The 20079-nt window shown below is 35.7% G+C and overlaps 5 protein-coding genes across 15 annotated transcripts in view; 1 reads left to right on the top strand and 4 right to left on the bottom strand.

Moving 5' to 3' along the window:
• The window catches only part of Tsp66E (Tetraspanin 66E), a 35229-nt gene extending 30025 nt beyond the window's left edge, over window positions 1–5204 (bottom strand). For all 7 annotated transcript variants that reach the window (XR_849955.3, XR_003112819.1, XR_003112820.1 and 4 more), the window contains exon 1: window positions 4848–5204. The gene's annotated coding sequence lies outside the window, so the exon portion shown is untranslated. The remainder of the gene's footprint in view (window positions 1–4847) is intronic.
• Window positions 5205–6184: 980 nt separating this feature from the next.
• Window positions 6185–10740, bottom strand: LOC105185524 (zinc finger protein 800). Of its 3 annotated transcripts, none has more exons than XM_011145098.3 (8): window positions 10684–10740; window positions 9630–10065; window positions 9233–9559; window positions 8969–9125; window positions 8458–8598; window positions 8148–8317; window positions 7467–8073; window positions 6185–7326 (listed from the first exon to the last, which is right to left on the bottom strand). In XM_011145098.3, exons 2-8 carry the CDS (start codon window positions 10011–10013, stop codon window positions 6236–6238), a joined length of 2877 nt encoding a protein of 958 aa, XP_011143400.1. In that variant the 5' UTR covers window positions 10014–10065; window positions 10684–10740; the 3' UTR covers window positions 6185–6235. The 3 variants fall into 3 exon arrangements, with proteins under 3 accessions (XP_011143400.1, XP_011143397.1, XP_011143398.1); XM_011145095.3 differs by lacking the exon at window positions 10684–10740 and adding an exon at window positions 10392–10536; XM_011145096.2 differs by lacking the exon at window positions 10684–10740 and adding an exon at window positions 10392–10465 and having other exon boundaries at window positions 9630–10092.
• Window positions 10727–12958, top strand: Uqcc1 (Ubiquinol-cytochrome c reductase complex assembly factor 1). 3 transcript variants are annotated; one of them, XM_019842514.2, is made up of 7 exons: window positions 10727–10851; window positions 11115–11351; window positions 11510–11582; window positions 11800–11966; window positions 12165–12359; window positions 12511–12550; window positions 12884–12958. In XM_019842514.2, the coding sequence occupies exons 1-7, from the start codon at window positions 10738–10740 to the stop codon at window positions 12904–12906; spliced, it is 849 nt and encodes a 282-aa protein (XP_019698073.1). In that variant the 5' UTR covers window positions 10727–10737; the 3' UTR covers window positions 12907–12958. The 3 variants fall into 3 exon arrangements, with proteins under 3 accessions (XP_019698073.1, XP_011143395.2, XP_011143396.1); XM_011145093.3 differs by lacking the exon at window positions 12884–12958 and having other exon boundaries at window positions 12511–12734; XM_011145094.3 differs by lacking the exon at window positions 12884–12958 and having other exon boundaries at window positions 10776–10922; window positions 12511–12734.
• Window positions 12763–16304, bottom strand: LOC105185522 (sphingomyelin phosphodiesterase 1). The gene is made up of 8 exons (XM_011145092.3): window positions 16110–16304; window positions 15086–15396; window positions 14456–14839; window positions 14204–14376; window positions 13905–14105; window positions 13352–13697; window positions 13055–13245; window positions 12763–12971 (listed from the first exon to the last, which is right to left on the bottom strand). Exons 1-8 carry the CDS (start codon window positions 16222–16224, stop codon window positions 12860–12862), a joined length of 1833 nt encoding a protein of 610 aa, XP_011143394.1. The 5' UTR covers window positions 16225–16304; the 3' UTR covers window positions 12763–12859.
• Window positions 16305–17219: 915 nt separating this feature from the next.
• On the bottom strand, window positions 17220–19925 carry Nmd3 (60S ribosomal export protein NMD3). Its single transcript, XM_011145091.3, has 11 exons — window positions 19765–19925; window positions 19554–19688; window positions 19316–19466; window positions 18954–19088; window positions 18753–18861; window positions 18508–18658; window positions 18294–18436; window positions 18053–18204; window positions 17867–17982; window positions 17560–17742; window positions 17220–17476 (listed from the first exon to the last, which is right to left on the bottom strand). The coding sequence occupies exons 1-11, from the start codon at window positions 19809–19811 to the stop codon at window positions 17287–17289; spliced, it is 1512 nt and encodes a 503-aa protein (XP_011143393.1). The 5' UTR covers window positions 19812–19925; the 3' UTR covers window positions 17220–17286.
• Between the last annotated feature and the right edge of the window lie 154 nt (window positions 19926–20079).

The raw sequence follows: 20079 nt of genomic DNA, 5'->3' as shown, positions 1-20079 counted from the left end.
GGCCAATGGACAATATAGGAAGAAGAGAGACTTATGTGGTGGGCAGGCGTTACCATAACGACACACGGTGCCGCGCTTCGCGCGATGCCATTGCCCCCGGGTGCATTACGTGTTTGTCCCCGCGCGAGCGAGCGGAGCGGGCGGGCGAACGAGCGAGCGAGCGAGCGAGCGACGGGGTAGGTAATTCGGATTGTGAAACTTCTATTAGGGGGTGACCTCTCTCTCTCTCTCTCTCTCTCTCTCTCTCTCTCTCTCTCTCTCTCTCTCTCTCTCTCTCTCTCTCTCTCTCTCTCTCCCCCCCCTCTCTTTATGGCACATCGGTGAAGACCACGGCTGAACTTGTTGTACGCACAGTGTGTCGCACCCACGCCGCGTCGCACGGTTGCTATGTATATACGTGTGATAAACACTCGGTCGCAAGAGGGTTGCGACAAACGTCTCATTTCGCTTCGACGAGTTCCCGAAATAGACGAAAATTACAAGATTCGTCCCGGCAATTTTTTCCCATCTCTACCTGCGAGCGAGCCTTCGTCGACGAGAGAGGCGTCGCGAGATCTCCCTCCCTGCCCCTCCCTGTGTATCCGTGGTCGTTCCCGGCTGACTTTTTAGACCGAACAGGAGGAAAATTAATGCAGTTCTCGAGCTTACCGAAATACCGTTTATTTTTAACGAAAAGAAGGATCGCGAGACGAGAATCGAGAAAGTAGCGCGACGGCTTTTTCCTCAAGATCTCGAGCGTGGAAGTAGCCGACTTGTTCCAACATTTCCGACAATTCCGAGCGAACGATAAACGGGCGAAGGATAATGTAAAAAAACGAGGCGCAGGAAGCCGGCTGACGCGACCAAACCAATCGATGCGGTCACTTGATCATGATAAAATAGATTTTCGGTCGGCGAAGGGAGCGCTAGAATTGAATTATACTTTGGACACTCGCGGCGGCTCTTGATCGACTATGCCGTCTGAAGTATCGACAGGTGCATCGACCTTCTCGGAGCGCGTGCAAGTCGTAACCGCGACGTGTGCGAAAGACGACGCGTAATTGAGACTGTTTGGACGGCGGTAATCTAGTGGCAGCGGCTCGAATTACATGAGAATGGACAGTTTCCGCTTTTGCGGGCTAATGAGTACTTCTCAACTTTTTCGTCCCTCCCTCCCCCCCTCTCTCTCTCTCTCTCTCTCTCGAACGCAGGACGACTCCGATATGATGCTCACGGTAACCGAAGAAATCAGTAATTGACTGGAGATAACACGTGGAAGTGTGTACGGTAAGTCGAAAGAGAGAGAGAGAGAGAGAGAGAGAGAGAGAGAGAGAGAGAGAGAAGAATGTTTGCGCATCCCGATCATGTTGAGATGAATTTACACAGCGGGAAATACGCGAACGTATATTTCGCCTTTGCGACTGCTACGACATGGCCGTAAGACATACGCCGTAAGTTAATTACGGCTATTCTAGGTCGTGACGCTTCCACTTAGAGCCGAGAACGTGTCTCGAATATTTACATTTCGACGGCGTACGTGGCGATGGTGGATTACACGTTCAGCTCGGAGATGAGATGAGAGCCCGTCGAAAGAGACGTTCTTACTTGCCACTTGCTAACGGGAACCGGAGTACATTCGTACATTAACACGACAGATGTGTGTATACAAAAACTATAACTCGAAATCGCAAGAAGGAAGGAGAGAAACAGTCGTCGAGAAAAGTCTCGACGAAGAATTTCGAGTGTTTGGACGTCCGTTGGAATGTCGCCTGTTGGACGGGATGTCAACACAAACAAACATGTGTGGGCTCCCAGATCGAAAAAGAGGAGCGTCAGTAAAGTCGTTTTTCCGCCTACGCCGAATTTTTCGAAAATTATGTCGCTGTCGCAGTTGAAGGTCTGAATAACTAAAAAAGAAGAAAAAAATCTTTCCTCGACCAGGCGATGCTTTATAGCCGGAGGCCATATACTCATCGCGTCTCGCTCGTATCAGATAATCCAGACATTTTATAGTTTATTTATAGACCGTACGAATTATTTTAAATTTGCTTTGTGTTTAAGGAGAAGAGATACGAACGGTTGGGAAATATTTATAACGTGTAAGCTCATAGCGAAAAGCCAACTTTTGGGATACATTTTTATTCTTTTGGCATTGTTTCGCGTTAACCCCCACTCTCTCGCTCTTGTCACAGGCTCAACTAAGATACTAGCTATAACTTAGGAAAAACACCGAAGAAAACACGTGTAAACCAACGCGATGTCCGTGAGAATCCGATCGGAAATATTTCGACAGCCCACGATATATTTAAATCACACGATTGTAAATGTCGCACCGATATACGTGTTTGTATCACAATATGCACTCTTCTCGGCTCAACACGCGATGCACGATAGTATAAAAACAGATGAAAAAAACTACGCTAAGTAGCTGAACAATCTAAACAGTCGACGCTCCTAAAGGAAAAAATGTTCCGCATCTTGCAAGCGATCAAATTTATTCTCGCATATGGCGAACTGTTCCGGGAGTTCCATTAAGTTTCGAGCGGGTGAACGGCGCGCATACCGCGAAATACGTGTGTGTGTGTGTGTGTGTGTGTTAGTACGTTAATTATCATTCCTGCCGGTTGGCCCTCGATAGATCCAAAGATCCTACATAATTCATAACTATGAGTGGTCTTGGAATCTAATGTAAATTCTGTTGGCTGTTTGCTGATTTTCAAGTTGAATTTTGATAATTGTTAAACAGCATTGTTGAACACACAACTATTACCTCTGTTTTTTCGTAGACTGTCAACTTTTTTAAGAACTCCGTATTCTAACGAGACTCCCAAAGTCCAGAGAAGGAGAAAAAAGATCATGAGAGTAAACATTTGTTACAGCTTTTTTGTTAATCTCTATTAAATTACTTCAGATTTATCTGTCTCGCGTACTTTATTTCCATAATTGTAATTGAGTACTTTATGCTATATTTAATTATATTTAATTTTATTATATTCAATTATATTATTATTATTATATTATATTTAATTATATTTTAATTATGTTTTATATTAATGCATTGCTAACGAAGCTACGAGTAACAATGAAATGATGAAAAATGAGATATCACAAATGTGATTATCCTGGGACGAGTGCATCTTCGAGTGTCTTCAGCATGGAGAAAGCGGTAGTGAGCAACCATTTGCAGCATCAAGATATGCCAATTGTGTATACATATATATACGAGTAATACATAGTATCCTATCTCGAGATTCCTCATTGGTCCTCTCGACAAGTTCGACAGAACTTGCGGTATTAATTAATACAGAACACCAACATTTCAGCTCGGGTTACACGTCGCGGGCGAGACTCCTGGGAATTCGATGCTTTCGGGCAACATCGGAGATAAGCCGAGAGGAGAGATGACGCTTTCGCTGGACTTCGAAAGGATTCGATGCGTCCTGAAAGCCCATCGTTGACCAACGTTCTCGCAACAAAACGCCTCCTCTCGTAGGCGTAACGAGCTCGTGTTAATCAGTTGTTCTCATGAGCACTCGAGACTTCTCGCCGCGACGTGTCACCGTTCACGCGGAATGTCGCCTCGCCGGTAACATAAGACCGCCGATGACAGACGCGACGATGGCAAGAGGAGAGAATACGATTCTTCTCCCCCCTCCCCTCCTCTCTCTCTCTCTCTCTCTTGTCCGTCTCTCGTCCTAGATAATGATTACCGATGGACGATGGTTGCGTGTATAGGGTACGTACTCCGCGTTACACGGGTATTGTTCTCCAAGCGACACTCTCCGACAGTCGCGGCGGCAACCGCGGTAGCCCCGCGATCGCTTCTGGGTCGAGTGCATTCGCTGTCATGAACTACAGGTAGTAGTAACAGCAACAAGTGGTACGAGGCATTAATTGCGTATAAGCCATCGCTCGAGGAGGAGTCGCCGTGATTGCGCGGAAGTATCAATTTCAGGGGGCTTCGTTCGTGAGACACACGGTACTCGCGCCTGCTCCATTCGTGTTGCCAACTTGCGACCTCAGCGTTCGGGGAGTTCAGAGGGGGAGAGAGAGAGAGAAGGGAGGAGAGGGAGGCAAAGAGGAGAGAGAAGAGAGAAAGAGAGAGAGAGAGAGAGAGAGAGAGCAAAAGAGAGAGATAAACACCTCGACAAAGCGAATCTCGAAACATCACGATGTCGCGATGTGTCTTAGGTACACGTTATCGACGACGACGATATCAAGCGGTATCGGAGAGTCCAGTTTCCGAAGCAGGGACTTTCTTCCGGGCGCATGTAGCGATCGCTAAAATGCCTTTTCAATTTCAAGCCGAAACGACATTGCACGTTATGTACATTCGTGCGGAGGAAAACGGAACTTGGAGGTAGAAAGGCACATTCAGCGTTCGCTGTGCATCCGGAGTGCGTATTCTGAATCCCCCGCGACAACATACGGCGCGATTATCATGCACGAGAGAGCGAAAGAGCTGCACATCTCGCGTGAATAAGACACAACTGTCGGGAACGAAGGCGAGGCTGGACGAGGGGCAGGCTCTCGCAACACCGGGGAGATTTCATCTTCCGTCCGTTGATGTACATTTGCTCCCCGACGCTGCCCGAAAAGCTGCGCCGTTGTTTCGTCTCGTCTCGTCTCGTTTCGTCACGTCGCCAACGTAAATAACTACACACTCGGACTCGTCAGAGTTATCGGGGCGGGAGTCTGGAATCTATCTCTTCATCGTGGGGAAGCTCAAGCCATTGTCCTCCCCTTTTCCTCTCTTTCTCACCCTCATCGCATATACGCACTCTTTTTCCTCCGCTCTCTTTCTCTCTCCCTCTCTCTTTCCTTCCTTCGCCCTCTCTCATTCCCATACTCTCATCTTTCCGACTTACGTTTACGATGTGTTCCTGGGATGTGCTCCTCGTTCCGGCAGCTGGCTGAGGGCAAGGTCGTTCGTGTTGCACAAGAGACACACGTAGCTGAGCGGGACACACAATTTAGCACTGAAGTGAAAGAAGTAACGCGCTGCTACTACTACGATGATGAGGAGGAGAACGACGACAATGACGAGGACGCGCTCGTAAAAGATTCACGTTTACGGTTAGACTGGCGCGTCGCGTCGCGAAAGCACAGTGTCCCAGCCGGGGAGAATAAAAGCAACTTGCTCGGCGCCGTTTGCCGCGCGTCTGCTAACGTCCACGAGCAATCGCAGTTCGCGGCTCAATCGAGTCGAGCGAGCGGCGGCAGGTTCGGATCGCGGCGCGGTGCAACGCGACGCAGAAAGGGCGCCGCGCAATGCAACGATACGTGCACCACCCGGTCACTGGCCAATCCGCGTGTTCGGTTGACGCGCGCGTAGCGTGGCGCATCTTGCCGATACCGTTCGTTCGTGCTCGTGGTGTTTTTTTCTCCTCTTCCCTTTTCTTCCCGACTTTTTTCCCCTCCTCTTTTCCCTTTACGACATGCGTCTGTATATTCATTTAGAAGGAAAAGATGTAATGAAATTTTAATTGCAAAATATTCACTCGATCTGGTACGAGTATCTTGTTATACAAATGTAATTACCGAGCGATCATCGGTCGCTTGTAATTCTAAATTAAATCAAAGATTTTCTGGAAAATACGTGTTAGTATATAACGATACTTTATATTAAAAATCGAATATCGAATTTAAATTTCGGGTCAGCTTGTTTCTCAATCATACAGCAATCGAAATTCAATTCGAGCTCTTGAAGCAAAACATGTACACGAAATACGAAACAATGTACTTTCAATCAAATGTAAATTTTGGATCAAATCGAATTTAGGCGTATGAATATTAATTCATGTGTTTAATAAAATACATTTCAATATACAGATCTTCAACGTACAGATAATATATAGATTACTTCATACATTTGGTTTACTCAATCGGATAGTAGAAAATTAACCTGAGAGTTTGAAGGCAAATTATATACACGCGTACAACGCTCCGTATAATTTATCAATAAAATATATACGATATAATGCAACATCGCTTTCCGTCGATTATTGTATTTCATCGTCAGATTCTTTAATCAGAATTAAAAATTCTATTTCTTTAAAAATAGAATGACATATATCCCATTTGATTTTTGCATTTTCCTAACACATGAATATTTTAATTTTCCATTTTTATTTATTTTTTTTTGTTTTATTAAATCAACGAATCACTGATATGCAGTTTTAGTTATTATACGCAACATAACACGTTGACATTTCGAAAAGTCACAAGACGATTTATTATTACTCAATATAAATTATTAATTAGAATTAACTGCTCTATTGTACAATTTAGCTTTCTTTCGCACGTTCGTCAAAGTATCAGAGTCACACAAATTCAAATGCTGTTTCGTCGGCGATTTACCGGCGATGTGAAACGACGACGAGCCCTTACTGGATTCTTTTCGGAATTGCGTGTTCCCTAAGTCGTAGATGAAATCCTCGCACAAGAGTTTTATCCGTTTGCGTACAGGACGCTGAGGCTTGGAATCGCTCGTGACCGAACAATATGTTACCGTTGTGTTATCGATAGACTCGGTACTAATTTCATTGTCGTTTATTTGTGTATCTCCACCTGCCTCATTACTAATATCTGATACACTCTTGTCCGAATCTGCCTGTTTGGCCGCGCTATTCGCATCGTTGGAACCAAGTATCACCTCCATTACCATTCGCTTGAGATCAGGATGAACGTCTAATTTGCCTGGGCTACGATTCGCCATGTATTCCTCTAGATTCGTACAAACCATCGTGTCTTCACCAGTAACTTCCGTAGAAACATTTTTGTCTTGAACACTTTCGCACGAGTCGGTAATTCGTTCCTTCGTCGTGGCAGTTTCTTCCTTGTGCACAGCAGCACGCGAATTCGCATCGTTCGAATCGCTCAAGTTTTCACAAATTTCCGACTGAGAGGACGACGCAACTTTATCAACGACATCGAGGTCGTTCAACTTCTTCCTTGTATTCATCAAGTCCATAATGACATTCTCGTATGTCTTACATGTATACTCATCCTGCGGTATTTCGCCCACCATCTCCGCTATAAGTGTTGGATTATTTTGTGCGTTATGCATCTTATTGCAATGCGCGACGCAATCGCATTTGAAGAAGCACTTGAAGTCGCATAATTTACAGCGATACCGATACCATTTAATATGATTCGCCATATGCCTACGTAGACTAGTTGTGGATATAAACTTTCGTTTGCATAAAAGGCACTGTAATCTCTGAAAATTCGTCATAGCGGCTATCTTATTCTTAATTGATAAAGTCAGCTCTGTCTCATCCGATTGCATCGAATGCGAAGGTTGCGATTCAGAGCGATCCTGTTGCACTTCGATGATATCTTCCTCTGAAATCATATAAATTACTATGTAGAAATTAATTGGTTGAAATATATATATGATATACACGTCACTACACAATCTGCTTGTCTAAAACGTTTCCCTACCGTGAACGACAATTTATTACAGTCATTCGAACGATACTCACCATTCAAATCAATTGTTCGCTTTTCATCGTTGGGACTCAGCGTATTGCCTTCTTCATGATTGATCTCTAAATCTATAAAGTCCATTTCTTTTGTATCTTGGGATACAATTTCAGAAGGCTGTGAAATGTAAGGCTCAAGTACCGGTGGCTCGTCATCGATATTCTGACGGACTGTCGGTGGTGAAATTGTCGGAAGAACATTATTATTATTTGTCAAATTGCGGTCCGACAAATAATTATCATTGTGTTCTAAGATATCCCAATCTTCGTTGCTAAGAGTAGCAACATCTTGCACATAGATGGCTATGTCGGAAGGCGATGACGTCCGATCGGAGTTAGTATTCGATGAATCTTCATTAGTGGATGACTTTATATTCGTGTCAGTCGTTGCATCGGTGTCTTTTAATTCATTTTTCAATTCATAATTGTCGTCCTTCAATATTAAATCTGACGAAGTTCTATCAGACAGATTGATTTCGGATTTAACTTCGCTGTACGCAGCGATCAGTGCTTGATAATACTGCGAATGGGCAGACAAAACTTCCTTTTCCTCGAATCCATTACAGCTCAAATCTTTTACATCGGATTCTGAATGGGATATTCTCTCCTATACAAAAATGCAATGATTATATAGAATGTATTCTATTGTGATGAGAAACCATCAAAGAGCAATCAATTTACCTGTTCTTTATCGTTATTTGCCAGACTATTATGCTTTATTTTTTCTGAAGCAGATGTCCTAGTTGGGCGACCTTTCTTAAAGCACTGCGTCGCAGCTGTTTCTCTATCGAACGGTATCTCTTCAATTTGAGATCTTAATTTACGCACTTGCTCGTTAGTCAACTTGTGAACTACATTGAGAAAATCATTATGACAGATTATTCGAAATGTTTTCAGAAGTACTCTGGGAAATATTATCTGTGAATAGCACTGAACTTTAGTGAAGAAACAACACATATGATACATCTGATATATCAGCATTGAAATTTACCTTTGAATAAATGTCGATGAACACTCCATGTATTTGCAAATGTATTTGTACAGCGAGGACAGGTATAGCACACACGCTGGGATGTGTGCAGTGTTTTCCTATGGAAAGTCAACGTTTTTTTTGTTGAAAACTTTGTATTGCCTACACAGTAAAACAAAAATATTTCAGATATACCGAATATTTTATAATTATATTAATTATAATTAATTTATATCATATTAATTATATATTATATTATATTAAACAACACACAGAAAAATGTATTGATTACAACTTTCATGGGCCAACAACCAGTAGTTTGGCACTTATCATTACAAATAATAATATCACCTTATCGAATTTAATCAAATAAAATTATTAAATTTAATTGTATTAAATCAAATTAAGTTAAAACTTTTAGATTAATTTTTTGACATTAATAATCTCATTAGTTTTATCTCTCCTCCCTATCTACCTACTGCGAATAAATCAATGCTAAATGTTAAAGAAATAAGAAATAAAGTTGATTTACATATAGTGCAAACTAAGCTATTTGTTGATGACTTATATGCTGGCATCTTATCATCTTTATTATTTGTATCAGCTTGAATAGGATTATAATTCTTTTCTAATTCACTTTTTTCTAATGTAGTACTATTCCGATCCATCACACTTTGGGATTCTGTCATCTGAAAACCAAAGAAATGTCATTTTGTTATTATCGTGCATGATGTATTTTCAATATATTTAATAATATTTATATTTAATAATAGATTTAATAATAGATTATTCTTACTTCTCTTGCTATCAAATCGGTAACATTAGTTATTGCTTGTGATGATTCAATAGTTTGATATACTGCAGAACTATTTGTATCTATAGCTTTTAAATAAATATGTTGATCCTTGGGAGTGATTATATTTTCAATGTCTGATTTACTATAGAAGTTATTTCTCATATTTTCTTCTTGTTTTTTAAGAAGCTTATCTACTACTGCAGTGAGGTCTCTTTTATGTGTTTCTTTGGATACTTGACTTCTAAGTATCCTATCATTTGTAAGGTTATTTTTAATTACTGTTTCTTTTGTCTGACATGTATGAATTACTGAACCAAAGGCAGAAATCTGAAAAAAAGAATATATTTATAATTAAGGTGAATTATAGTGAGAATAAAAGCAACTATATTCTGCTTACTGTATTGAGATCATCCCACATATTTCTATGAAGTGTAATATTAAACTTTTCTTTACAATATTCTCTTTTATGAGATACAAAATTAGCAATACTTCTAAATAAGCTGCGGCAAATACGACATTCATAAATAATGTCACATTCATAAGATAATATAGATTTAACCTCCTCTGTAGCATCTTCAAGCAGCTTACTAATATGGTACAAAGTAGATACACTTGTATCAATTGGTTTACGCAAGTTGGATAAATCAGGATTAATTGTACTATTTATATCTCTCCTAGGAAGTTTTACTTTCCCAAATTTTTCATTTTTCTTTTTATTTTTGGTCCCTACTTGCACAGATTTTGTTTTCTCTAAAGCCATGGTATGCTTCAACATGTGCATGGAATTCCCAAAGTCTCTGAAGGATCCTTATGTTTGTAACTTGAAGTCTTTTCTGTGATGTATATTTGATTAAAAAATACTGTTAAGAAATTATTGATGTATGTAAATAAAGTTGATTATCAGATAACATTCAATTATTTCTAACAATATCTATACATAAATTATCCATACTGTTAATTGTGTAATACATTGATATATTTTTAGTTATATATATATATATGTACATGTATTAACAACCATATATTTATATCACTCAAAAAAGATATTTTTGCTAAAGAATAAAGGAAATATTTCTACTATGATCCCCGACACTTTCATCAAATGCAGTGAATTTAGATCGCACAATTTATAGAGAATATATAGTAATAAAAAGCCTACCTAGATTAATCCATAAATTATTACACCTATGAAAACAATCATCAACGGTACAATTCCGCATGTAAAACGCATATGGTCATCTAACATTTAGAAAAATCCAGAGAAATAAAATATTCTTCCCGGTTAACATATTCTAAGGGTGAGATTAACAAGCACGTCTCTCCTTCATTTTACACCATCAAAATCAACGTTCATTTCTCGAATATTAATCGATTTCATAAGAATGTAAATAGCTTTAACGGGTTCGAACGACGATGTGTGATTCCGTAGACGAATAACGAAGAAATCTTACTTAAATTTGGACACACGCATACACGAACCCATTATTTGATGACCTCCATTTTCTATGCAGCTTCTTGCGTTTACCGTTTGGCAAAAGTTGGATGGGCAGCACCTTAGTTATGTCTGCACACCTAATACATTCGTTTCCACTTTGTATTATGAAATGTTCCTCATGTTAGTAAGTATAGGTAGGATATTTATGTAAAAATGTTCTTCACGCAATGTACTCGGATCGTTACTTCGTTAAAGGTACTTGTTCATTGAGTTATTCGGTAATATAACCTCGATAATATGGTATATTTTTACACCATATTACACTTTAAAATACACTTTAGTGTATTTTTTTTTTTTATATATTTATGATTCTTAACATAAGATTATTTCAAACTATATCTTATAATTTTATACGTAACCTACACTCACTGGTAATATGTATTTTAGAATACGATGTTATCATCAATGCAAAGAACACTTCAAACTCATGGAATTTTTAATACTCCTCGGCTGTTACCAATAATTTCTACAAAGCAGCTATTAAATTTTAAAAATATCCACATGACATCTGCACATTACAATAATTCGCCTCCAGCGGCTGCACCTGTAGTTTCGAATGTAAAACAAATGGGATATATAAAGAAGATGTTAAAAAAGATTGGTTTTCTAGATCTACAAAAATATGTAATTAAAAATTTGTATATTATTATATTATATTAATTTAATATTAAAGTAAAAGGACATACTTTTATATTTGTAGTTAAATGTATATTCTGTATAATACATTTCTTTATAGTGATAAAAATATTTACACTGCATTGATGTTAAAATATTAATTACAGAGAAACATGGTAATTGCTTGTTTCACATACGAACATATGTTGCGTCAAGTAGATTATAATTTTTTTTACGAACGTAAGTCTTTTTATCTATTATAATGAGATATTTATCTTTATTGAAAAATTCGAAGGAATGTTTTAATCAATCTATTATAATAAAATTATAAACATTTACACATAATTTGGACATAACACTTAAAAGAGTCAATGCTTTATAAAATTTACATATTAAAAGAGATAACTATAATATAATTATAATTTTCCAATATATGTTTTAAACTTCTTTTTGACAGATTTTAACATGCCAGATACATTGTACTCATGGTTCTTGGTAACAGAACTTCATGTATGGATGTTAATGGTTCGTTACATGGCGGAAAAAAAGAATGGACAATTCATGAGAAATGAAATAGTAACCGCAATGTGGGATGACACAAAAGCCAGAACAGAAAAACTTGGTGTAAGTAATATTATACTTTCAATAGAAAACTTTACAGTATTTATTGTCATTTCCTTCTCCTTTTGATATCTCAAATATGTTTGTATATGTGTGTGTGTGTGTGTGTGTATGTGTATGTGTATGCGTGTATGTGCATAATATATTTATCATGATTCTTCATTAATTGCTTTTTACTGAATATAATTATTATTATTGCAGACAATAAGTAGTAATATTAAAAACAAACAAATAAAAGAAATATCGGATCAATTTAATGCTGCTATAATAGGTTACGATGAAGGTATACTATCTGATGACAAAGTATTAGCAGGAGCACTTTGGAGAAGATTCTTTTGCCTTGAATGCAATAACCCAGAGCATATTGAATTACTTCTCACTTATGTTAGGATACAAGTGAGTTTTATATTTTAGTAATGCGCAAAAACATTTAATATTTTATTCCATTGTTGGTGTAAATCAGTGTGTTCTGCAACAATTCTTACAACTGTACTTAACAAAATAATTTCTCATTCATTTGTAATTCAATTTTAACTTAACTTTTCAGGTCTCTTTACTTGACAACATACCGTCACAAGATTTTTTTCGTAAGCCTGTATTTAAATTAGTAGATATAAAAAGTTTATGTAAACATCGATAACTATTATAGTGGATAGAACCATATAAAAGACATTTTGAAATGCATATACTTGTTTGTTAAAAGAATGGTTCTATTAATAGTAAACAATTGTAAAAAATGTAGTAATAAATATAGAACATATTAGATTTTCATAGTGTAATTTTTATTATTTTTTTTACAAATATTTTTATATACAAATGTCATATTATATCACAATTTTCTCGTAAAGTAAAACTGACTATTCACGTGACCATTTTTAGGTCACTAGTATTAATATCTAATCACTAGTTTTATCTCCCAGGCTTGCAGTTATACGGTTTATGACAGTCTTCTTGCACTCTATATCACACTCTTTCCTCAATGACGGTTCAGCAAGTTTGAAGAAATGCCTGAATAAATTATTATGAATCATAAGTTATTGGTAAGAGACAAAATATATTCAGCAAATATCTCATAAATCTCTATACATTACCCATAATAACGGTTAAGCAGATCGTTATCATGCGATAGTCTGTCGAACCAATCCTTCAACGAATCATAAGTCAAATCGGAAATATTATACTCTTCTTTAAATGAATATGACTTATACCATTGAGGTCGATCGTTAGGATCATTATTCGCCAATGTTAAATTATATATCCAGTTTTCATAATCTTTTACTTTCTGTAAGAGTTAACAGAGATTATATGTTTATATGTTAATAAAATCCTCGTATATACGTAGCATTTGTAAGTTTAAATTGTATGTATTTGAATGAAACGACACTCACATAATTTTGATTGTCGACAATGTATAGCTTATAATTGGGATTTAATTCGGTGTAAGTAGTTACACTGCCTCCATTCCAAGCAACATTCTTGACTTTGTTTTCATTACCGTAAAGCAATTCCACCTCATCGTTGTGCGTATGACCATTAAATTGCGCTCTAATTACGTGAGCGAATCTGTTAATGATTTTAAGATATTCTCTTTTCCATGTACTTTGACAATGCTCATGGGCAGGTGGAACATGCGCTAATATATGTACAAGCTCTTCATCCTTTTCAGCCTGCAAAAGCGTTTCTGCTAACCACTGTAACTGGTTATCAGGATCTTTTGGCTGATACCATATCCACCTAAAAAAGTGTTTCAATGTTAAATTGTACAAGATGGTAAGTTTTTAAGTTATGTTTAAGATAAAAAAAGAGTATCTATGCATATACGCTTTTAAAAATAAAAACAGAAAGAAGAAGAAAAGAATGAAAAAATTATATATAATAATGTGGTTAGAAGAAGGATTAGTATTATTGTACATAACATAGCAGTTGTCTTATGCCACTTACCAATTATAACAATAACATACATTATTGTTCAGAGCTATAATTCTGAATCCTTTTTTAGGTGAAACTGTGTAGTATCCACCCCGCAGAATAGTAGAACGAGTAGATTCTGGTAACCATCCATAACCGATCCATATATCAGCTATCATATTGTACAGCCATTGCGTGCTTAATTTGTCATTAGTAACAGTTGTAGGAGCGTATCTAAATTTCACGAATGAATTATTCGCCAAGATGCTAAACCAAATAGATACTGATTAAAAAGAAGAGTACTCGCGCGTAGATGATAGCGAATAACTTACAGATTTAAAGGTTGCGGCTCGTGGTTACCCAAAATAGGATATACGGATGTATTTCCAAATACTTCGTAAAATAAATCGTAACTTTCGTTAATAATTTTTATATTTCCGTCCAAAGTCGTTTCCCAAACGCCATGATCTATTAGATCACCGGTAAAATAAACGTAGGAGATATCCTATAAATTGATGCTCAAAGTAACGACACATTTTTGAAGAATTATATAAATGTGAACAGGATGATCATAAGTTACTTACCTTGTGTGTATCTTTTATGTGATACAGCGCATCGACAACGGCATGCCATGGAGTATCGCAGCTATTGTAATCTCCCCAGAAACCGGCCAATTCATCATTCACATTTGTATCGTTCTGTCCCTTACGGCAACACGCCGGTTTTCCACACTTCGAGTTGCCGTCAGGCTCATACTTAGGATCGTAATGAAGATCTGTTATTTGCACGATATTTATAGTCTCGTTATTCTTCTTCTCAGAGACCGATTTTCCAGGATTGTTGTCGATCTTAACTGTCCATTTGTATTCGTCATCAATTAATGGACAAGATTGTGATTCAAATACGACTCCACAGATTGTGGATGCTGTTAGGTTCTGCTTTGTATCTATGATATATAAAATCGTTGGCTGCAAATAAAAACGTAATTCAGACAATACCGGACAATATCGCATGTAAGTAGTGATGTTACAAGTGTTATAGATAACAACGCAGTAACTCTATATTCATTTCATAAAAGTTTCATAAAAGTTAATTATTGTCTGTTAACTTTTTGTTCATGTCCTATAATGCCTACGACATCAGCTAACATAAATCTTCGTTTTTACATTTTTATCTGGTATACTATCTATACATATTGTAAGAACATAACTTACCAAATTGAGAGTTATCGCGCCAGCACAGACTTGTTCAGATTCAATATTTAATCGAACACAGAGTTTGGTCACTTCAGATTTAATCTGATCCTCTGGTTTTCCTTGCTTACGATACTTTATGTAAGTGTCTATGACAGATTGGCATATTGTACACATAAATTGGCTTCTTTCACCGGTGAAACTACGCCAATCTTGACCTCGTAAGCTAATTGGGAGAGCTAATGTATTAATGTAGGACAGAAACGACGGAGACTCTTCTTTTGTGTTTATCCATTGTTCAATTGCAGTCGAAAAAGATTCTATCGCTTTGTCTGTAAAAATATAAAACATGAACGCAACATCACTCGATATTAATTGAAAAGCGTACAATGCTTTTAGTAATTACAAATAATTACTTTACCGTAAATTTATTGGAAATTTATTTTAGAAATCTCTATTGTATACGTTATTTATAGGTTCTAGAATAGATATCTTTTTTTATCTTGATGTCAAAGTTGCACAATTCCGATAGGTGAATAAGGACAACTGATAATATTAATATAATTATCTTTTCAATGATAAATATTACGACACCACTTTTTCTTTGTTAATGTTTTCGATAAAAGCATCTCTTATATATTAAAATAATACATCACACATATATATTCGTTGTAACTAGTTTTACACAAAACTGTATTATCGTGAGATATGAGATGAATCACAAGCATATACTAAGCTCGACATAAACTCACATAAAAGTATTTTTTTAAAAGTTCGTCCAAATAAACTTGCATAATCGTAAAAGGCAAATATATATAAAGAATCATAAACAATCATGATCTACGTAGTAAAAAAATATTCTTTACACATAGACAAAAATGTGACATGTGACTAGTCGATTTCCTTGTACATTATGCGACTATACAAATTTCGATAGACTTTATATCTTCTTTATATGCATAGGTATTACCTATATATTATAAAAACTATTGAAATAAAAACACTAATAGAGTATAAACTATTATATGAACATTATCTATCATACCTGTATTAAAAAGCCCATTACTACTTGCAAATAGTACACCTGCAACTAATAATAATATCTTATAGAGCTGCATGTTGTGATAAACCGTCCGATCCACACCAGCAGCGCAAATCATTGTAGTATCACATCAAACGTTAATATCTGTTTACACATTCCCCACTTTTCTTATCACTCTTTTCAAGAGATATTGATATGTTTCTGTGTGATAAACCTTTATTAAGAGCAAATTGTTCAAGTAGCTCAATAAGCTCAGTGATAAGATTATTAAGGTGATAAGATTAATATTAACCGCAAACTGAATATTTTTTATTAGATACTTTAAATTTCAAATAATTTTATATAAATATAACTATAGTTAATTATGTAAATATAATTATTTAAAGTTTAAGATATCTAATGAAATATTAAGTTTACAATACATACATATATATTACAATGTACAGCAAGCCTTGGCACAAACCACTGCTGTGGTTTTTGATAAGACAAAGAAAATAGATATGTACGTCTATATATATTTTTAATGATCTTATTTTTATATATCTATAAAATATAAAAAAAACAGATTATTTATTAAAGATTATAAATTAATGAAATAATGCAAGGAATTGACCTGCATTATCTGTGTTATTAAAATTACCACCATTTTATCTCTGAAAATTTATAATTTGTTTTCATTAAAGATCTATTTTTACCATTTTTCTATGAGCACTACATACTTCTAATCTCAGATTTAAAATATCTTGGAGTAAATTTTTTTAATATTTTGTACATATAAAGAAAAATTCTTAAATTATAGATATATTTAAGTGAATAATTTTATAAGGGGATAAGTAGACAAAAATCATAGTAATATTCTCCAACTGCATAGTCTATTCTTACATAGTAAAAAAAGAGAGGAAGAGACTATTGCTCAAGTATAGACGATTGGTTTCTCTCTTATCATTTATATTAATAACGAATTGTCATACAATCAAACTAGATTTATCACTGTTAGAAGAAAACTTAATAATAGTTATCAGATAATTGAATGAACAGATAGATAAACAGATAGATAAGTATAATAAGTCGTACACTTGTTAAAATACGTTTTAAAAGATCATGCCTTTAAGATATTTTTTCGAACAATTTGTATTTCTTAGAGAATACAACAAATTATTTTATAAGATATATATATTTATTAAACTTCGGACATTTCAACATCCTCAAGTACAAGATCGTCGAGCATTTCCTCGAGTGTAATTTGTGGAATGCTCGGGTCTATCTCGTTAGTATCAACAGGAATCTGTTTCCTCGGGTCTCTAAATATGTTGATGTTCTGCCTCAGTTCCGGATCTTCTTCCAATTCATCCAGAAATTCATTATATTCGCTGTGAAAAAATATAATTGTTATATTTTGTATGATATGTTATAATACGCAATATTTGTCGTAAAATTTCTTGTCATTTCTTACTTATTTTCGGTACTCATGCTAACTACTTCGTCGGCAATATGTTTCAACTTCCAAACTCTTGCTCTGCGACGAGCAGCTTTATCGTAACCGTAAAATTTCTTCACCAAAATGATATCAGGTATTGTATCTCCATTCAGCTTGTCGAAGTTAGCATCGTTAATATTGCTATCTTTCAAGGTGTATCTATAGCAGATAAGTGCAAAAAATAATAGATTAATCACATATATCTCTGTGAAATATTTGTTACACTGTATCAATGTAAAGTATTTCCAATCATGTTCTAAGATACTATTTTACATAAACTTACCCAAGGACTGAATCGCCGGGTTTAAGTACATGCCCTAAATGTGTACGTGCGTGAGTTGAGTTATCGTTTATTCCTAATTCCGATGCTTTCACCAGCCATACATCCGCTATGACGTGCTAAAATCATTATTTGTATATATACATGTAATTGAAATATCCTCAACAGATGTATAGAACAAAAATTTACTTTATTAGAGATGGATCCTTGTCCTGGAAAAATCTTTTTGTCTTCGTGTTTTATCAGCTCAATATCCATCACGATGTATTCCGTTAATTGTTTCGGATTGCATATACTCTTGAAACTATGTCTCCAGTAGACAGTTGCACTAACTTCAGCAACTAGATCAGGGAAGTAATAATTCGAAAATATATAAGATCGGTCAAATTAATTCTGCTATTAATATCGAAATTAGAGTATCGTGACTTACTTTGTCCCGATGAAACGTCTATAAGATGCACAGAATTTGTAATTTTATATACCAAACAAATGGGAGTGATTCCACCTAACTGTTGAGTTAATTTTCGTGGCAGGCAGACTACACTATCCTTGGAGACAGGAACGATTTCAACGCTGTTTGATGTAATAAAAACATGAATTGAGGTCGTCAGTGTATATTTATTTATATAATAACAAATACTTGCCTATATGTAAATTTGTAATTGTATATGTTACTATGAATATCATGTGATATCAATTTTTTTGAGTGCTGGTAACGGCATGGTATGACTGTTTGTAGAAAATCAACCATTTTTCTAGCTGTGGCTTCATTTGCATAGAAAAAATCTAGACCCTCTATTAATATTACATGAAAGAAGTGAAATTTTAATATTATTTATTTAATATATAATCTATAGTATCTACTATCTACTGATAATACAATATTTACCATGAATGGGCTTTATACCAAGTGTTTGCTCATGTGCTTTATGTTTTAATATGAGTTGTTCTAAGTAGAAAAAAGTTTTCTTGTTTATAGCCTTTTGCCGAACTTGCACCTGTGGAGATTGATAAACTTAGTATATTTGAAATTTCTTTAAATTATATATTCTTCAAATTTTCTCTCTAGTATCAAAGTACAAGAGCTTACAGATGCACGCCAATAATCTTTAGCCTCTGCACGGTGGCAGTCATCGCACATTTGATGATTCACAATATATTCTACCACAAATACTTGCTGTAAAACCACACCTCCAATTGCTTCCCCATGGACAGTCAGCTTTACCTAATTGTTAGATATAATACAATTATATTATATTGCTAGTTAACAATTAAAATATAAAAACATGTTTTAACAGTATATATATATATTCTTTCATAAATATTATTAAATATCTATACATTATATTAACAATTATCTTGAGTGAATATCAATAAAAATCTTACAAATTATTAACTGCTCAAATACAATTTTTTCATGTAATTTTAAATAAATTACTGTGCAAAATTTACTTTTAATCTTTTGGAATGTGGCTCTGTCCATACAAAACTGGCATCTACCAACTTTACACGGTTTAGTCCCTTTAACTTTTTCAGACATATTGACATGAGTTCTTTTGATTCCAATGGAGCATGAATCCATTCAACAGGTGGTTGAAGATATCTATTATGTAAAGATAACATCAATTCAATTAACCTATCATTTTGTAACACAAATGTTAGTTCTTGATTATTTTCAAAAATAACGTACCTTTCGCAGCCTTTACAGAAATGTAAAGTTGCTTGTTTTGGGATACCCTCTGTAATGTCAACATGAGTACGTAAACATCCTACACACATGTTGGCAGGATTTGGCTCAATTGGTGTTCCACATTCACAACATAAGCTGCAAACAAAATAAATTTTTTATTTAAAAAATCACTTTGATTCTATTATACATAGATATGTGAATAAGTACGTACATTATCGCTTTTTCTTCCTCCGCATTATGAACTGTAATATACTCCATTTTGTTGATTTAATTAAGAACAAATTTTATATACGCTCTACCTCATTCAAAATGGTACAGAAACTAACCTAATAAAATAAAGAGCTAACCTCGTGCTTGAGAAACCTCTCTCTCTCTCTCTCTCTCTCTCTCTTCTTAAGCCAGCGACACACGGTGCTTGTTTTCGTGCTGGATTGCTTGCTGGATGAAAATACTGCATTCTGATTGGTGCATTTCCATCCATCTTCGGAAATATACCAATCAGAACGCAGTATTTTCATCCAGCAAG

The sequence above is a fragment of the Harpegnathos saltator genome, unplaced genomic scaffold (genome assembly GCF_003227715.2).
Source record: "Harpegnathos saltator strain DR-91 unplaced genomic scaffold, Hsal_v8.6 scaffold204, whole genome shotgun sequence".
Lineage (NCBI taxonomy): Eukaryota > Metazoa > Arthropoda > Insecta > Hymenoptera > Formicidae > Harpegnathos > Harpegnathos saltator.
The sequence above is the reverse complement of the archived record's forward strand: the minus strand, read 5'-3'. Positions and strand labels throughout refer to the sequence as shown.